Source organism: Parambassis ranga, chromosome 21 (assembly GCF_900634625.1).
Source record: "Parambassis ranga chromosome 21, fParRan2.1, whole genome shotgun sequence".
NCBI classification, from domain to species: domain Eukaryota; kingdom Metazoa; phylum Chordata; class Actinopteri; family Ambassidae; genus Parambassis; species Parambassis ranga.
In genome coordinates this window covers 2,249,743-2,268,988 of record NC_041041.1, presented here as the reverse complement: position 1 = coordinate 2,268,988, position 19,246 = coordinate 2,249,743, and the positions used below count along the sequence as shown (strand labels likewise).

The following is a 19,246-nucleotide window of genomic DNA, read 5'->3' as shown; positions in this document are numbered from 1 at the left end:
AAGATAGAAAGTGCCTGCTGTCCTGTCATGACAGTGCCAGTGTGTTGTTTGTGTCAGAGCAGCATGCGGTATGTTGAACAACCTGTTCAGTTTTTACACAGGTGTGCCTTCAGGTCCATCCGCTGCCCCACTCTCTGCCTGCTGCGCTGTGTAAGCACCATCATGAAGTGCCTCAGCAGCAGCATGCCTGCAGGCTGTGGCACTTAACGCTAAAACATACAACACAGACACACCTACAGTCTATCAGTGTGTGTGTCGTCTGTCTCATGTAGCTGTGCAGCTAGGCGTAGCGCTGGTTTCACCCTTTGAGGTGATGCCGCAGCATTTTTCCCATGATCCACCCGAGACTGTCAGTCATTCCTCAGCGCCGCTGACAATGCTGTCGAAACCTCATTTGTCACAGTGTTCTGACAATTAGCTGGAATATGGACTCTAAACAAACAAATCTGCCTGCCTTTTATGGAGACACACCCTCCCTCCCCCACCCACCCCCACAGCAGCAGATATGCTGCCCTCACATAGCACTGTCATAAATGTAAAGATAAACTGAGCGATGGACCTTCAGCCCCCGCATCTTATCGCACATTTCCCCTCTTATATAACACTTTCTCATATTATAGGTGGTAATCCTGTTTCTGTATGACTGTGGCTCCGCTCTTTGCCGCCATGACGGCCTGCAGGCGGGGGTTTGCGCCCTATTTTTAGCACCTTTAGGGTCACTTTGCTGAGCAGGATTGATTGGAATGGTATCAGGACTCACGGTAGAAGAGCTTTAAATAGTCCTTTCACAGGACACCACCACCACCCCCGCCCTGATGCACACACCTGTGTGTGTGTTTAAACGCGGTTTCTGTCACTGCACCTGCTGCTGTTGAGTCAGTCCTGTGTCCGTGGGCCCAGGCCAGTGTGGCCCCTCACCGCAGTGTTCCATACAAAGATGGCACACAAAGGGTAACATGAGCAGGAAGATCTCAAACAGCCACTGGCTTTATGACGCTGCAGCTTATCAGAGGCTAGGCAAATGAGCCTCAGAGAGAGAAAGTCGTCTCTATCAGCTGTTTGTCCAGCCTCCACTCCCTTAAACCCAGTCTGACAGGTGCTTCGCTCAGCGTCACTCTGCTTCAGCACGCTGACATGCTGTTGGTGCTGAATGTGCTGCTTTCACACATATTCTTGCTGTCTTTCTTTTTTTAACCCTTTCTATGTTTGGTTTTGGACTCTTCTGACTGACACAGGAAGTCATTCCTGCCTGTCTCAATCAAACTACTGAACTCTGAACTGTAACAGTCACTCAGACACTGTACATTCATACTTGTACACTCATGTCATGCTCTTTACTATGTAAAGGTTTATACAATAGTATGTTCTTTAGGTAACAATTCAGGGATTTAAATGCTGTCAAGGTATTTTAGATATTTATTATTTATTTCTATTTCATTTCAATTATCCTTTCTTCTATGTGTCTGTAACAAACAAGAATTTTCCCTCTGGGATAAATAAAGTAATTCTGATTCTGATTCTGCTGGTTTTCCAGTGATAGCTGCACAAGAACTACGATGAAAGTGTTTAGCCTAAAGTTGAACCACCTGCAGGGGGTGTGACACAAAAAGCATTTGTTGTTTTTAGCAGGTTGAGTGTCTTCACTGTCGGCCAAACAGCTGGTGAATTTATGTTATATATCTAAACCAGAACCCTCAGGGAGCATTGATGGAGCAGTTTTACTCAGAGTATTCAGAAGTCTCAGATATTGACTGAAGCAACGTGAGCGGCTGACAGCACTCTTTAATTCGTACTCGGCTGTGTTACGACAGCCATAAAAGCTGATTGGTCGCCTGCTCTGACCTTTGAGCTCTGCAGTGCTTGTAGTATGGGCCTGTCTGTCTTTCTGTTGTGAAATCCTTTTTTTTTCTCTTCTAAAGACCTTTTTATCAGCCGCAAGCTTGTTCAGTATCAAAATTGTAATAATGCACGACAAACTGTTGTGTTACAGGCTGATAAGAGCAGGTTGCCTCACGTCGCCCATGTGTTGAACTATAACCGACTGCAAACCACGTAAGAGTCTAACGCTGACCGGACGATGATACACACCTATTTTAGACCCTGTCTGTCGGTTTCTAACAGCTGCCCAGGAAATGAGAGCGTCCCAGCGCCAAACATGAATCATTACATCATATTGTGCCACTTCCTGTAGACGCCTGGCCGCAATTTCAAATTCAGCCCCATGGCACAGGGGTGCTTTATACATCAGACCTGAAAGCAGACAAGACACAGACTGAAAGTTTCAGGTCCTTCCACAACATCTCAGGTGGATTAAGGTCAGGACTTTGACTTCAGAACATGAACTCTGTTCTTCTGGAACCGTTCATTTGTAGAACCACTTGTGTGTTTGGGCTCGTTGTCTTGCTGCTCTTTCTCTTCAGATCCAGCTCACAGACAGATGTCCTGACATGTTCCTTTAGAATTCACTGCTGTCATTCAGAATTCATTGATCCATCAATGATGACAAGCTGTCCTGGTCCAGATGCAGCAGAACAGGCCCAAACCATCATACTACCACCACCATGCTGCACAGAGGGGATGAGGTTCTTTTAAACCAAAAACTCTGCTTTGGTCTCATTCATCCAAAACATCTTCTTCTGTATAGAAATCTAGAAGTTCAGCTACATGGAGTCTAATCCTCCTCACACCTGCTGTACATCACAGTTTAAGAGGATTTAGATCTTATCAACAATGGAGGGTTTATATACTGTAGCTGCTGTAAATCTCAGAGGCCATGCGGAACAAGCTACAAGCAGCCACTTAAAGATAAGTTCAGGTATTTTTATGTTCTGAATCTTTTTACTTTCACTTCACCAACAAACTGACAAACCTGACCTGCAGCTTTGTGCCTGGTTACCGTGTGTGTGTGTGTGTGTGCGTGTCCTTTTCTAGAACGGCAGTTAAAGACAAGCTCACTGATGAGGTACTGTACCACGGTGGTCATAGTCAGACCAGTCAGACCGCACTGTAGTTGATTTATAGCATAGCATTAGCTTAGCAGTAGTGAAGCGTATACTGCTCAACAACTGTTTTGTTTGTTTTACACAATAATCCAAAAGACAGTGGCTGTTTGTGGAGCTGAGACCTACAAAAACGTACGTAGCATTTAGCAGTCTGGAGACTAAAACAGAACTACAACGAGCGAGTGTTAGACACACTATTCGCATTTGTTAATAGTTGGATGTTTTTACTGAAGTGGCGCTCTGTGACCCCCTGCTGCTGTCGAAACTATTCCCCCCGCAGAGAGGGGTCCAAAGTCTGATTCGTTTACGCTGTTTGATTAAGCAAATTATTGACAAGACCTGACAGCTGTCAGGAACAAACTGAGGAAAGGGTTAGGGTTTGGCAGGGACATCAGAATTCATTGCCCTGTGAGGAATGACTCCTTGGAGACAATAGGTCACAGGAGTGGCTGTGTGGTATGATAACACAACTTTAAAGTTATGCAGTGGCTTCCTTGGCTGCAAATCAAACCACTTGTTAGAAGTAAGTGAAGGAATGTGTTGTTTCCCACACAGATTTGTACAGTAGAGTCCTCCTTTGTGTGTTTGCGTGTTGTTTAAAGCTGACAGGGAGCAGTCTGAATGTTCATATTCAGTCTAACATAGCGTGTTAGCATTCGGGGTGTGGCTCACTGAGCTGGCAGGCCAGTTTAAAGTTTTAGGATGTGGCTCTGCCATCACTGCAGCAGATTGTGAAATGATGCAGCCAATAAAGTTTGACTGTAAAAAAAAAACACAAGCAACACAAGGCTGATGTTTGTGCTCCGGCGTTGACTCGGAGAGACAAACGCCAGCCTCGCCCTGACAGAGGCCGCAGTGTCCCCGATACAAACGATGCCCGACACGGCCTGAACCACAGCTGAATCCCACGTTCAGACTCAGAGCTGTTGGATGACGGAGGCGTCAGGCCGACACACACGCCGCCACTAATGTGCTAATGTGTATGAATGTCTCAGAAAGCGTGTCTGACGTTGTTGCATGGACCGCAGCCGGGTTCAGGTCAGTCCTGGTTTCACCTGCAGATTTTTGTGTTAATCTTGCCGTGGATCTGAACACACGAGTCCACCTCGGTCTCAGTGTGTGTTTGGTTTGTGTGCGTTTCTTTCTGCTTCGGGTTTATTTTGGCAAAACACAACTGCTCAGCTCCTTTAAGTCAAACTTAAATTAAGTGATGACTTTGTCCTTCCGATATTTCCCATTATTTCATTATGAGTATTCTCTGCCTATGTGTGGTATGTTTGAAGGGAAGTTTAGAGACAAAGGACGTCTTGAGCGGATGTCTCTCAGTCTTTGACCGCAGCAAAGGTCTGTGTGAAAGTCTGTGCAGAGGCTGAAATTAATGGCTTATGGAAAGGATCAGCATCTCCTATACATGCTGGATGGTTTCCTGTCACAGTTGTTTACTCACTGTACAGCACGTCTGCATCGTCTGTCATATTCTGTTAGTGGTGACGAGCAGGAGCTCCACATGCTTTGGATATTTTTAACTATTTGCATTTTCACAGCCTCCACAAACCAGTTTCTCACTGGTCATGCTGCATACCAGCTGCACATATAGGCGAACATTTAATCACCTCACAGACCCTCAGCTGTAACATGTGACCCACATGGAACACATAAAGAGAGTAATTAAGACTGTATTTACACATCCAGCAAACAGAATTCAGTAAAACAGCAGGAGCTCCACAGGCCACAGATATTTAACTATTAGCATGTTGTCAATCTATTTTAAATAAGCCAGAAACTCACAGAATCTTTGTCATGTGACTGCTGGTCACATGCAGGTGTAACATGGCTTCCTGGTGTGAATAAATCATCATTATATATGAATATTTTTAAACTCAGCATCACAGATGTTTTCTTTTCTCCGCCTCCGGCTCATAAAATAATCACATCGAGCTTTTCGCTGTGTTAACTGATGAAACTATTTTAGAAAATCTGCTCCCCGCTCGATCTCTCTGTACAGAACCCATGTGTTTCAGACTGCGGTGACGTATTCCGCTGATCGTGCTCAATCATATGAGCGCTCAGCTGATCCTAACGGGCCACAGCAACAGCCCCAGAGGCTCCACAGGTCTGAAAATAGTCCTTTTTTTATCTTCTTCTCTGCCCAGCTGCATTCATAAACATTACAAGAATCAGTGTGCTGGTAAGTTTTGGTGCACGACTCCGTCCCAACTTCACACTTTGTCTTCCAAGCCACACATGAGAGGGCATTTTTCTGCTCCCACCTCTTTTATTGGGCCCATAAATCTGGACTATGCCAAACTGGTAAACGTCCATCTCTTAACGGCTGGCAAAGGAGCATGTTGGAAACCCCTGGTGTGAGATGACGCACGCTGGTGGGAAAACTGATCCGCTTCCCATGCAGTTCATAGAGCCAGTCCAGCAAAGGAAAAACACTCAGAAGCACAGAAGGATCAGCGAATTATCCCGTCATCCCAATTTGATCAAAAGTCCTCAGCTTTGTTTAAAACTAAACCAACAGTCACAGCACTCTGTACGGCTCTGTGTCAGTATACTGCAGACGGACATGGCGGTGACGATACCGGAACCATGAGGTGCTTAAAGAGTCCGACCTTTCCACCAGGTGTGGGTAGGAACAAACAAAAGGAGCTAGAAGTGAGAAAGGGTTCTGGATCAGGAGACAAAACACAAAAACAGCTGCTGGACTAACTCCACTGCATCTGAACAAATAATTATATTTCATGAAGAAGTTCACACTAATGAAACAAATTGCTCTGCTTCTTGCAACTATCAAGCCACGATACACCCACATGTAACCAGCGGTCACATGGCAGACATTCCACAAGGTTTTGTCCTATCTGCTGGACACAGTAAGAATCCAAAAACAGACTGGAAACAGTTTGTACGGGCTGTAAAAACGCAAATGGTTAAATTTCTGAGGTGATTCTTGTAGATGTTCTAACACTCGCTCCATTTCTTCAAATATATTCGTAGAATATTGGATCATTTTACATCGTTGTCACTGTGTAGCTTTATTTACGTAATGAATAATATATTATTACATACTAATCACATTACATAAGTGCTCATGTTAATTAATGAGGCCTGTCCCTTTAAGAACTTCACTTTTACAGCTGTTCTTTTCGTTCCTTTCGCTCTAAAAGAATGAAAATTCTGTGTTTAATTACATCTTCTGGTGCTGGTGTGATTGACAGGAAGTGTCCGAGCTGTCACCTCCGAACATGCGTCGCAGCCTCGGCAGGTTCAGTGCTTGTGTTTGCATGCTAGGAGCGAGTCTTTAAGAAACCCAGGTGCTCCTAGGTCAGGAGAAGCATGTGTGGCTATTGTATTACCACATGGCAGCAGGAATGTGCAGCAGCACTGTAAATCTTCCTGTGTCAGCTCCTCTGGTTACTGTATGTACTCTAGCCATGTATCAGTGTTTACTGACGTCCCGGAACACTGCAGTCATGCACGTGAGAAAATCAGACTCACAGGTTTCAGTGATTTACTGACGTGTTTTATGTCATATATATATATATATATATATATGTAAATACTGACTCCTGAACTAGCAGCATCTTCTCTGTGTGGCTGAAATGTGTTTGTTTTGCTGGCAGCCTTTGTGTTGTTGCCGTTGTTGTGTGAGTGTGGGGCTGGCAGTGCGGTCTGGATTGTGCTCTCAGTTTCCAGCTCTTTCACTGCCCAACACACAGACCCAACAACGATGGCCTCTGTTCTTATTATTGTCATTTTCACCTCTCCTTTCTGCAGGCACCAAGAGACCAACAGGAGGCTGAAAAATGTGAGTGTACACGAGTAAACATGCATGTTCTGAGATATTCCTTTGATTTAGCTTCTGTTTTAATGTCATATAATTAGGAAATATATATATTAACTGTTGTCATAAAACATGTTTGTGATACATACAACAATAAAATATGTGTTGGTGATACTAGTGCACCAGTCCAGTATTACTGTAAGGACTTTACGTTCCACAGACAGGTTTATGTGGACTTTACTCTTTAAATATGGCACTTTTTTGAAAATATATTAATACCTTATCATGTCCTTTTTACCACTGCTAATAATTCCTTATCAAAAATACTATAAGGTACCTCAAGTGTGGCTGCATCAATGGTAAAGACTGAAAACAGTAGGGGACCCAAACAGCTGCCCTGTGGTACACCACATTTAAGAAACCATGGTTATAGAATCTTTCTGTTTCATATCAAAGACATAAAAAAGCACAAATCAAGACCATTTGATGAAGCTGTCATTTATATCAGGAGGAAACAGGTGAAGTTATTTGTGTTGCCAAAATAAAAAATCTGTTTTAGTGTATTTGTATCTATAAAACTCATTTGTTTGGTCATTGGCTGCCTGTTAAATTAATTCAAATTATTTACCATGTCAAAATATTTACATTAAAGAACTGAATCAGGATTTGTAATTGAATTTTTTACAGTGCTGACACATGAGTTTGAGCTGTTTCGTGTGTGATGGCGCTCTATATTTACCCGTTCAGCCCTTTAATGCACACAAACAGCAGCAGAGAGGTTTCTGGATGATCCTGGCAGTGAGTCCTCAGTCAGAGCAGGATAGGATCACAACAATCACCTCTGCACACACAGACACACACACAGACACACACACACTGTGTGATATTATTTATCTGGTAGTAATGATTCCCCCCCTCTGTCTCTCTGTCTCCAGGTACTGATCACCATCTACTGGCTGGGTAGAAGAGCTCAGTGCGAACGCCTCTATGATGGACCTTACCTGAATTTTAAAGCATTTGAAGGACTGTTGGGCACCGCACTGTACAAGGTAACGCGGCTCATTATCCCGCTCAGCAAGCTGTCATGAAGCAACATTTTCTTATGGAAACATGCACGAGTGAGTGAAATCCTCTTTTCCAGCCACTGCGCAGCACATTTCTGTATCCTCCCTGGTATGTGGACTATGTGCTGGAGGATGCCTGCAGTGGGGTAGCTCACCGGCCACTAAAACCAAAGCTAGTCGTGAATGACCTGATCCCTTGACTCAGCTATTTTAATCTTGTTTACGGCGCAGTTTGCATGTGAGAACGGCCACTTCTCTTCTTGAAGAGGCCGGCTTCCTCCACCCCCGCCGCCTCATCTTGTGCCAGTGTTGAATTTGGCACATAGTCTTATAGATTTATAGTCGGTGTGCGGTGCAAGGCCTCCGTAATTCAGCCGATTTTCAATAATAGCGGTTGGTTGGGGTACTTTTAGCCGAGATAATCCGAGTTCAGTGGAGCAGGGTTTAAGTCTGTGGATTTGTATAGTCTAGGGGGATTCAGCAGATTAAAGATCTGAAACATCATTTTGGTTTTCTGGAAGCCGGCTGACAGGTTTTTGCTTGTGTGTTTAAGCAAACTTAAGGGTGTGGAGATCATAACAGAGAACACAATGATGTTATTCCCTTTAACTGCACCATGTCTCACCCCTTACAGGCAGTACAGGAGGGCATGTTTACACTCTCCACCTGGGAGATCTCCCCCTCAACCCACACACACACACACACAGTGAGAGATAAATATTATAATTGGCAGCCTATTATCTGAATGTGTTTGTGTATATGAAAGGCTCTGCAGGAATCATCCAGCAGTCAGCGAGGCAGCAACGTCAGAGACAGCGGGTTTGGAGAGAGCTGGTACTCAGAGAGAGAGGAGCTCTGCCATCTGAGAGGAGGAGGCGGAGGAGGAGGAGGAGGCGGACACAGGAGGGACGACTCCCTGGACAGCTTGGACTCTGTGGGATCCAGACCCCACAGCATCTCATCTGACGCCACTCTGAAAGGCAGCAGCGAGGGTAGGAGACGTCATCTCTGTGCTCAGACTGTTATTTTACACGTGTGAATGTTTATTTTGTGTTGTTTAAATCGCCTCTCTCAGTCGGTCATTATTTTATTATCCGGTTCTACTGTTTAAAGCTTCAAATATCAGTGAAGACACGCTGCGCTGGAGCCAGTGAACCTGAGAAAACAATGACATGATGCCATCTAGTGGTGTGTTTTTGAAAGTGAATAGCTTCATTGAAGAAAGGAAGAAGACTGTGGTCTTTAGAGGAAAGTGCTGGTGGGTGATCTCAGAGCTGAGACATTCCACACCAGCTTGTAAATGAGGAGGCCTCGGCTCGCCGCCCCTCTTCTCCTTTCATTCCTCCTCCTATTATTTCTCCCCTCTTAACACCTGTCTGTCCTCTTTTATTTTATGGTCCAGGTTGTAGCAGCGACACCGAGGCCGACTCTGTCTTCAGGATGGCCGACAAGGACAATCTGAGTTACCGCCGGTCGCTGGTCATCACACCCAAACCCAGCAGCCAGTTTAACCAGTTCCTGCCCTCTAAAGACAAATCTTCCGGCTACGTTCCTGCCCCGCTGAGGAAGAAGCGGACCGAACGCAACGAGGACAGGCATCGCAGCTGGGCCAACTCCCCGTACGCAGAGGACGAAAGCACGCTCACCAGGTACCACAACAACGTAGTGCACGTGTAGTTTAACCCTTAGAACCCAATTTATCAATGATCAGCCATCAATCATCAATCCAAGTGCTGCTATACATGCTGTACAGTCTCACTATTCAGACATACCATCACTTCATATGACAATACATGCACATCCTCTATATGAGGAAATCATTACGCAGATCACTGCAACCGAGCCACAGGTACGAATAAATGTGACACAGACATGTAGCAGTGATCATCACAAAGGTCAGGTCATGTAGTTTTTGTAGTATTTGAAGCATGACACTGTGATGAAGACGTCCAAAGAAGAGAGAGAGAGACAGAAGAGAAGAGGTGTCCGCCGGGTTCTAAGGGTTAAAGTTTCTCCTCTCAAAGGGTTTTTACATTTTGTATTTCTTGCAAAGACAAACTACAGATTTCCATTCATGGTTTACATGCCGGCTGTTTTCTCCTCTCTCATCACTGTGTTGTCTGCGCTTGGCCGATTGTGTTTCATTTTTGCTGTGGAATGTCAAACAAGGATTTACACCGACTGCCACAGCAACAGTCGGAGCGCCTCGCCGCCAGCTCTCCTCCAGTGGGACTACGAAAGCGGCAGCGACTCGGACGCCGACCGACCCGATCCTGACCTCGTTCTAGACGACCTGGCCGGCAGACGCTTCCACAGCCCCTCCCCAGCACCTCCCACCAACTTCGCCGTACCCATCAGCCCCGCGGCGGGCGGCAGGGAGGCCAGTGGTAGAGGAAGCCCCTGGCCAAAGGTCACTATGAGTCCCAGTGTTGCCCCTCAGCAGAATGTGACCTGCCTCAGGTCAGAAAACATGCAGCTGCAGTGTGGCTTTGATGTGCCTGCCTGATGACAGCAGAAAGCTTCTCTCACCCTCAGTTTGCATGGTTGGTTGTAACCATGAGCGACATGTGCCGCCTCTAACACTGCTTCTGTTTGAATTACTTTGAGATTTTATCCTCGTTTTGTCCTCGTTTGCTCACCTGAATCTCATGAGTGTGGAGGAGTGATTTGAGTTGGCAACATTAACCTCCTCAAACCTCCTGTAAAGTTTGGTTTTGAGTTTGCCTTTGGATTGCTCGTCATCTTGCGTCATCTCATGTCCGGTTGTTGTGCTCGAGGAACTTTTTTTTTTTGCGTGCTTGGTGTGCCAAAAAAAAAAAAAGAAAAGTCTTTTGACACCTTTGGTTGGCTGTCTCTTTTGAGCAGCAGCAGGGAAATGCGACCCGCACAGCGCAGCTCCGTGAGGGTGGACCACCGCGGAGCCGTGTCCACCGGAAGCCTGTTCGGGGACGCGTATGACGACTCTGAGGACGAGGACGACGAGGTGGGCTACGCGGACCCGGTTCAAGATGATCTCTACGCCCGTAAGATGGGCATCAAACCCCAGCCTACAAGCAGCGTGTCATACGACAAGTTCTTACCAAAGTTTTGGACGCCTGAAGAGGACGTTCACGTACAGAAGATCAAACTGGGCACTCAGAGGAGACCCTGGTACAAGAAAATGCAAGGCTTCAGGTGTGTGAGGTGTGTGCTGTGCCGTTCTGTCCTTAAATATGGAGGAGTATAGAAACTGAATGCATGCCACTTTGTAGACTGTAGGCTTGGATGTTATTTTCTGTGCAGTGCGGATCCCTCCCACTTACATCTCCTTCTCTTTCTCCTGCCTCCTCCTCTGTCCTCGCTCCTTTCATCCCTTCCTTCCTGCTGTAGCTATAAGAAGTCAGGCTCTTCATCAGATGACTCAGACTGTGACATCAGTCCTTGGCTCTCCTCTGCCCCCTCCCCCTCCAGGCCGTCTCCCTCTCACTCCCACACACATGAGGCTCAAACCACCCGTGTTGTGGGGAAAAGGTCGATACAGCTGCACGACAGTGACGATGCAGGAATGTTTTAGAGCGTCCAGATTTTATAGAAAGACGTAGAATTGTCTCCATATTGGATGAGCTGCTTACTTCATACACACTAATAATAAAACACTGCAGGAACATGTTTGCTTGCACTGAGCTTTGTGCAAAATAGGCTCAGTATTTTGCAGCCTCATTTAGGCTTTTTATATCAGCGGAGCGTCGCAGGTTTATTTCTTAGCAGTTTGATATAAAATCTGATTTGATCCACACGATCTGTTTGAATCAAATATCACCGCTTGTTGTGTCTTCTTCTTCCTTTGCTTGCTCTTTGATCCAGTTCACATGCACTCATCACCTCTCTGTCCTCTTCTCTCTTTCTGCCCGCCTGCAGTCCTCATGTCCAACCACACACTCCCCCACAGCTTCCCAAGATACAGTCCCCTCTGTTAGAGACCCCCCCTCTGGTGTTTGCCCCTGTGGACCCTACTTCAGGTCCCAGACTGATCAAAGGTGAGAGGTGGCCACTGCTGGGGCGCCAAGACCCCCATGAGCCACCGGACCTTTTTGACTATGAAAGCCTTTTACCCGACTTGGAGAACGATGACATGTTTGCCAGGCGAACGCTGGCCTTCCAGTCCAACACGGACCTGGCTCTGGTGAAGAGCCAGCTCCCCGACAACCGCCGACGCTACACATCTGATCCACAAATCAATATTGTCACCCAGAAACACAGCCACGAAGACGCCGAGGAGTTCCCCGACATCGAGCAGGACGATGTGGTGTATCGCAAGGAGAAAGTTCAGAAGCAGCGCCCGCTTTCAGGAGCCCCTGATAACTATGCCCCCATGCCCATCCCGGAGCCATGGGCTCTGCCTCCTGAACTCAAAGCCAGACTCCTCTGCCCCCCATGCCCTCTGACTCAGGAACCAAAAACAGCCGACCAGAATCAAGCTGAGAAGGAAACACGGCCGAAAACAGACGACATGCTGATTCGGAAGTTGGGAGTGAGTCCTGATCAGAACTCATCAGCCGGTCACATGACTCCATCTGTGCCTTCATCCTGTAGTGAAGGGGACCTGCAGAGGTGGCAGGCGATCAGGGCAGCCAGTCAGTTACGATACAAGAAGAAGCTTTTGTTGGAAAGACTCGCTGCTCTTCAGCTGTAGCAGCAGATGGATGTTGGGTTCTTCTGTCTCTTCACTGCTTCTTTGTGACTGTGGGTTTTTTTTCTTGTTTTAATCGTTACCTCAGATTTGAAGTGCTTTCAGAGCTAAAGAAACAATGAAAATACTCACCAACACATGCTATGTAAATGTGAGTGGTTGCACAATAAATCGGCTCCTGTTGTGTTGTTTTGATTTATGAGCAAAAACCACATTGATCTCTGGTGTGCAAAACAGACAGAGTCTGCATTCAGTTTTGTTCTCCTGTCAGAGTTTGAATGGGGAAAAAAAAAACGTATTTCTGCTTAATAAAGACACAAAAAGCAGCTTGGTGTTCTTGTGATGGACTGCCCTGTGTGAGCTCTCTGATGACCTCACCTCACCGATCTAACCCGACAACGGCGCTGCTGTTTTTTCCAGCTAAGAATTTCACGCTCAGACGTGAAGCTCAGAGCGCAGCAGCATGAGAGCGTGGAAACGTTCAACAACACCCAAACACAACATCCTGACTGCCCCAGGGAAACACACACACACACGTCTGTGGTGCCCTCTATAGGAATTCCCCACATGTGGACTCCATAGTAACACAAAAGAACACACACACACACAAAGTGGCCATTTACCCTGAGTCAACCCATCTGGATTCACTTCAGTCCCTCAGTGTAAAGTCATGTTTCCAGTGACGACAGAAAGGCGGCATTGTTTAGGGGAACGCCGCAGCCAAAAAAAGTCTGGGTAAGAAACGTGATCCTGTGCCGTACGCTGCACGCAGCTCTTCAGTGAGGATGAGGAGGTCGGGTTTATGCTGTCAGTGGACTCGCTCTGCAGAAATGTGACTGTTGTTGTCTGTGGTTCTCTCTGGTTTCCTAGACATCACAGCACAGAAGAGAGTCCCGACGGGTGAGTTGATTATGGACACCCAGCAATGTGGCACATTTGCATCTGCTCTTACAGTCACACCCCCCGCCGCCTCCTGCTGTTTTTGTGCTGCTCTTCTCACTCTCTAGCTGCTGACACACAAACATCCAGCACTGAATGGGCTCAGGGCCAGGTTCAGGGCCAGGTTCAGGGCCAGGTTCAGGGTGGGCGGTGTGGGTGCTGTGGGCCTGTGCTTCACAAAAGCTCTTTTTGACAAAGCAGCATGATGCTGGGTCATCCACGTAAAGTGCCGTGTGTGTATATACAGGTCAAGCAGGAGTTATGGCAGTTATGGTTGTATGAATATGAGACGTGGTAAGTGAAGGCTTTAAATGGCTTCTGCATGATGCCGAGGAGTGTGACGTGTCACTAACACACTGAGCTGCCACACGTGTGCTGCGTTTGCAAACTAACACTTCATAACATCCAGTTTATCTTCAGCATCAGTGTCAAAAGTACAGACGAGCGTGAACACAGAGGAGAGGGATGTTGCTACAGGTTACATGACAAGATGGAAAATAAGGAAGAGGATCAGGGACTCGGTCGAAAACAGTTTTTTTTTCCAGAAATAAATATAAATATCTTTTTTCTCAATTGTCTTATAATTCTTAAAACTTCTAAATTGGGATTTTTAAAATATTTTTGCTGAATTTTCTCAGAATTCTCTTAGAAAAAAACTAAAAATAATCTTGTGAATAAAGAGAAAATTCTGGGATTAAGGTCACACTTTATTTTAGTGGCCCTAATCCTGTTGTGTGGGTAGGTGATGTGCATGCACACCTGCGGTGGATTTGTTGAGCTCTTTTAGTTCACTGTGTGTGAAGCTTGTTTCTTGAATCTCTCTCTGATTCTTTTTTTTTTCCATCCACAGGAGTAAATCAACAAGTGACATCCAAATCGACGCCGCTGTCCTCCGCCAGGTTCGCTATGAAGAGCTGCAGAAATATCGTGACCAGATAAAGCAGAGCGAGGATCAGGTGCAGGATGTGAGTAGAACTGATGCATCCATTCATTCTGCACGTCTGTGCGAGTCCGCCTTCCTCTCGTCTTTTTTTTGTGTGTGTGTGGCATGAATCGAGCCGACACGGACAAAAACGAAGCTTCCAGCACAGATAAGGTCGAAGTGAGAGGTGAGCGCATGATGTGTGCAGCAGGTGTTGCACAGCAGACGGCCACAGGGCCAAAAAGGAGCTGTCCAGACCGAAGTCACACTGATGGGAGCAGCGCTGCCCTCTGGCTATAGACTGTCCTCATTTCCAGATCACAGAGCTGGCAGGCTGTAGATACTAATAATAGAATTAATGTGAGGAGATAATATGATGTAATATGGAGAGAAGACAGAGTCCAGATGATGAAAGAATTCATCTGTGTTAGAATGAACTCAAAAGAACGTGCTGCTGGGAAACAGAAGGAGCAGATTTTAAACACTACTGATCCAAAAACATGCTCAGTTTTACTATGAAAGATGAAACGTAATAAAAAGTTTGGTGCCGTCTGTGCTGCCTGTCAGCGGTCTGATCGGTTTCACTGCTAAATAATAGTGTTGAAGCAGCATTTAGGTCACACAGTCCCCAATACACAGGGGAGGTGAGCCGGGAGGAGCCTGAAGTACACAAATAGAACACCTTCAAATGAGCCCTTTTCTCTTTTTTGTCTTCCTCCCAACTTCTCTCCCTTCTTCCCTGCACTTCGCGGTGCAGACCGGCCGCTGATTGTGCTTGTAAAGATATGACGGCGCATGTGTTGATGTGCGTTTGTGTTTGCTGCAGGCCCTGGACAAATGGAAGAACCGCCGACGCAGTGTCAACTCTGACATCGTGAAGAAGAAAGAGGAGAGGGAGAAGATCGAAGAGATTACCTACGGCAACAAAAGGAGGTCCAAAACCTTCAAGGAGATGCAGGAAGAGAGGTGAGGGGACGCGGATCAGGAGGTTGTGGTGCACAGACATACTGCTGCAGTTGAGTTTTCACGCACTGAATCTGTTCCTCTTGTGCACCTTTTTTTCCCACCCTCAGAGGGGGGATCCTTTGCTAAGGTAAACCAAACAGACGGTGTGCATGTGAGAGCACACGATTGTCCGAGCAGGAGTGAATGTGTGTAATTGTGCCTTCAGTCAGTGTGAAAGTGTAATTTAATCACGGCTCACACAGCCTGCCCTCTTTCTTTGCCCCACATCTCTCTGCCCTGCTGTCTGTGTGCTCCGCTGTCTGCTCCTCTTCCTCACCATCCATCCTTCATCCCAGCCTCTCTGATTCATACCTGACTGTGTCCTCCTCCCTCCCATCTGCAGAGAAAATAAAGGAAACAGCATCGGGAGTCGTCTGGGATCTTTGTCTTACTTGGACACCGACGACGTGTTTGACCAGCCCGTCGTGTCCCCGCGTACCCGAACCCTCCCTGCAAGAAGCTACACCATTGACACTCCTTACTATTCACCAGAACCCTCCGAACCCACTTTGAAAGAGGACAAACCCCCCGCTGCCTCCCTAGCTTCCAGACCATCCCGGAAAGTCGACATTGTGGATAGTCCTGCAGGCAGCGACTCTACAACCACCACTGACATAACTCCCACCACCCACATCTTCCAGCCTCCAGCAGCTCCTGCACCTTCACAGAGGAGTCCTCTCTCAGAGCCCACCAGCACAGAGACCACAAGCGCCATCTGGTCTTCCAGCTCTCTACAAAAGGACCCCGAGCCGAGGCGCCCATTATTGGTGACACAGACCGAGGTGGAGGCCCCCTCCTCAGGCTCTCTGTACAAACAACAACCACAGCCAAGCTCAATGGAACCCAAACCTCCCGGGGTGTCTCGGGTTTCCGCCTCCCTCCCCAGGAGCTACCAGAGATCGGATAGTGCACGGCTAACCTCGGTCGTCACACCGAGGCCCTTCGGGACCCAGCAGTCCCGCATCAGCTCTCTTCCCAGAGCCTTTACAGTGAGTACGACTTTTCAGCTAAAAGCAGAGGTGAGGTGAGACGGTGTTTGTGTGGCAGTGCAGTTTGTTGTTGTGAGTCCATCGATGTTACACAACAGTCGGATCTGATTACAGTGTGAATAATGGATGAAGCCGGTGGTTTTACATGCTAACTCCACTAACAGAGCTGCTATTTCCAGCCTGGGATTCATTACTGTCACACTTGTAACGCTCGCACACGTTTGTCTGATCGTTTAGGACCTTTTTCTGACTCGAGAATGTATTGATGCCTTTCCCCCCGGACAGATGGACGACTCGCAAAAGCGCATCAACGGTGATGTGGATGTTTCCAAGAAGTCATCAGTGCCAAGCTGGCATCACCAGGTCATGACCTCTGAGGATGAAGCTCAGTCCAGCTCAGCACACAGCAGCGGAGATGAAGAGGAGGAGGAGAAAGAGAAAGAGGAGGAGAAGAGCATCACCTCCACCAAGATCGTCTCACCTCCTCAGGTCAAGAGGGAAGCTCCCGTAAGTCCCGCTCCGGCCAAAGAAACCAGCCAGGTGCTCCATTTTTCTCCAGAGCATCAGCTCCTATTATTAACTATTAATTGATGAAAGTCAGCCTGCGATTGTAACGCTGACACTTTGCCTGTGTTTCTCTTTGTAGGAGAACTACTGCGACATGCGGATCAGCCTGAACCAGAAGCCCAACAGTAGCAGAGACTTCGGCTTCCAGGCAGCATGGGACTCAACAGGCGCTCGCGTCACGTCCATCCAGCCAGGTAACGGCAAAGACAGAACACCTCACACTGAAAAAGCCGCTGCTGTTCTATCAGCAGAGCTTTATAGAACTTCCAGCACAGCACACATCAGCCTCCAAGCTGGCAGCCTCACCGTCGCTGCAGGATGGGCTCTGACTGACGCTACGAACACAGCGGCCCTGCTGGACGCTGTTGAATTTTACAGTCGGGCACTGCTGGGTGGCTGTCAGCAGGTTTTTGAGTCCATTGCAGTGGTGATGCCAGACCTGCTGTATGTAGGGCAGCTTCTATCTGGGTCAGATCTGCTGGGCCTGAGCCTCTCTTTCTACTGAGATTCCCCACCTGCACATCACTGTGTGCCACAGATTTCAGCTCATCACACAGCTTTAATCATTGTGTGTCCATGCCTTCTTTATTTTTTATTAAGGCTAATGAATCTCCAGCCTTTGTAGATAAAATACAAGCTTCTGCATGAAAAGACAGCTCGCTTCAAATATTCATATTTTTCCTGCCTGGAAAATCAGGTTTAAAATAACTGATATTTTCAGTCAAACCAAACACAGATCTGTCTAAAATGTGTCCAAATCCTTGTCCTAAAGACGAATTATAATAACACTTGGGTAGAAAGCACCCCAAACCCCAAACACACAAGTGGTTCTACAAAAGAACGGTTCCAGAAGAACAAAGTTCATGTTTGGAAGTCAAAGTCCTGACCTTAATCCACCTGAGATGTTGTGGAAGAACAAGAGGAGCTCACAGCAGACACTGAGAGCAGAGCTTCACACACTGTTACCACTCACACATATGAAGCTTTGGATCATTGTACTGAAGGAATAAAGGACAGAGGCTCATACTTCTGTGAAACTCTGACGTTTTGGGTCAGATTGATGCAAAAATATGAAGTTGACGTACAAAGTAACATAAAACATTTTGCAGAAGAAGAAGCGTCACTAAATATGACGAAACCTTTTCTCAGAATGACCCTGACCTCTGACCCTGCAGGCAGCCCGGCTGAGATGTGCCGGCTCCAAACCGGAGACCAGGTGCTGAGTGTGAATGGCCACCAGGTGGCAGAAATGAGCTACACAGAGTGGAAGTCCCACATGGAGGAGGCTCTGCAGGAGGGCAGTCTGGTCATGGACATCCGCCGTCACGGGCAGAACAGTGAGTCCTCTGAACACCGTGTGTGTGTGTTTGTGTGTGTGTGTAGGAGATTGAAAAGGAATAAAGCATCTTAAAGGTTGCATTCCTTTGCTGACAGCACCGGTTAATGTTGCTTGCGTTGCTAAACTGTTTTGACATTTTAAATTGGTCCGTAAACTATTGTGAAGTCATCCATGAATGAGCTCATGACAGCTCAACGGTGATGGAGCTGTAACTGATCTCTCTGCTGCTGTTTTGACCTCTGAGGTTTTTTCTTCTTCTTCTTGGCTTTTTATTGTTTACGCCTAAAGGTTCGTTCTTTCCTTTTTTTTTTTGCTGGCTGTTCTTCCTCATCAGCCTCCCTCTCTTCATCCACACAGTGTTTTCCTTCTGAAAGTGTTTTTTTCAGGCTCCCAGTATCACCACACAAACAATAACACACCACCGTGCACTCAAACTAACACACACCACTAGTGAAGTAGTCCAGTGAGTCTGTTAGAAACACTGTTTGGGTTTATTGGGCTGCATGGCTGGGGAAGGTGGTTTCTCTGTCACCCCTGCTGCTCTCTTTAATAACACCACATCAGCACCCCCCCCCCACCCCTTTTTTTGGGTCGCTTCGCAGCGTTCTTTATGATTAAACTGTGTAAACACACTCAGTTTTTATGCCGTTGCGTTGTCTGCATGCAGACTGGGACAGAGACCAACCTTCCCTGCCATTTAAAAGCCATAAGACCATCAATCTGACCAGTATGGATCATCCGATACTTCTAGGTCCCCCTGAAACAAACACCGTCAGATCCAACCTGGATTTCACCTCACGCTCCTCCACAGACGCGCTGCGATCCAGAGAGGCTCCTCCGGTTGTTGTAAGTAACCCCGACTCACCTTTGACTGACTCAGATCGGATCCTCTTTGTTTCCTGTATTGTTCCCCATCCGGGTGACGTTTTAATGAGTGTGCGTCCTGCTGCGTCTGCTCTGCAG

The 19,246-nt window shown here is 46.9% G+C and overlaps 1 protein-coding gene across 12 annotated transcripts in view; it reads left to right on the top strand.

Annotated features, from left to right (window-relative positions):
* Positions 1 to 19,246, top strand: part of lmo7a (LIM domain 7a) — a 42,697-nt gene that overhangs the window by 14,119 nt on the left and 9,332 nt on the right. For 9 of the 12 annotated variants that reach the window (XM_028394393.1, XM_028394388.1, XM_028394392.1 and 6 more), the window contains 12 exons: positions 6,783 to 6,813; positions 7,725 to 7,838; positions 8,620 to 8,845; positions 9,256 to 9,502; positions 13,393 to 13,422; positions 14,312 to 14,426; positions 15,210 to 15,349; positions 15,732 to 16,377; positions 16,663 to 16,917; positions 17,024 to 17,138; positions 18,120 to 18,281; positions 18,951 to 19,129. In XM_028394393.1, the coding sequence (XP_028250194.1) occupies positions 6,783 to 6,813; positions 7,725 to 7,838; positions 8,620 to 8,845; positions 9,256 to 9,502; positions 13,393 to 13,422; positions 14,312 to 14,426; positions 15,210 to 15,349; positions 15,732 to 16,377; positions 16,663 to 16,917; positions 17,024 to 17,138; positions 18,120 to 18,281; positions 18,951 to 19,129 (2,260 nt within the window). The remainder of the gene's footprint in view (positions 1 to 6,782; positions 6,814 to 7,724; positions 7,839 to 8,619; positions 8,846 to 9,255; positions 9,503 to 13,392; positions 13,423 to 14,311; positions 14,427 to 15,209; positions 15,350 to 15,731; positions 16,378 to 16,662; positions 16,918 to 17,023; positions 17,139 to 18,119; positions 18,282 to 18,950; positions 19,130 to 19,246) is intronic. The other 3 variants (XM_028394390.1, XM_028394394.1, XM_028394389.1) reach the window with 3 other exon arrangements.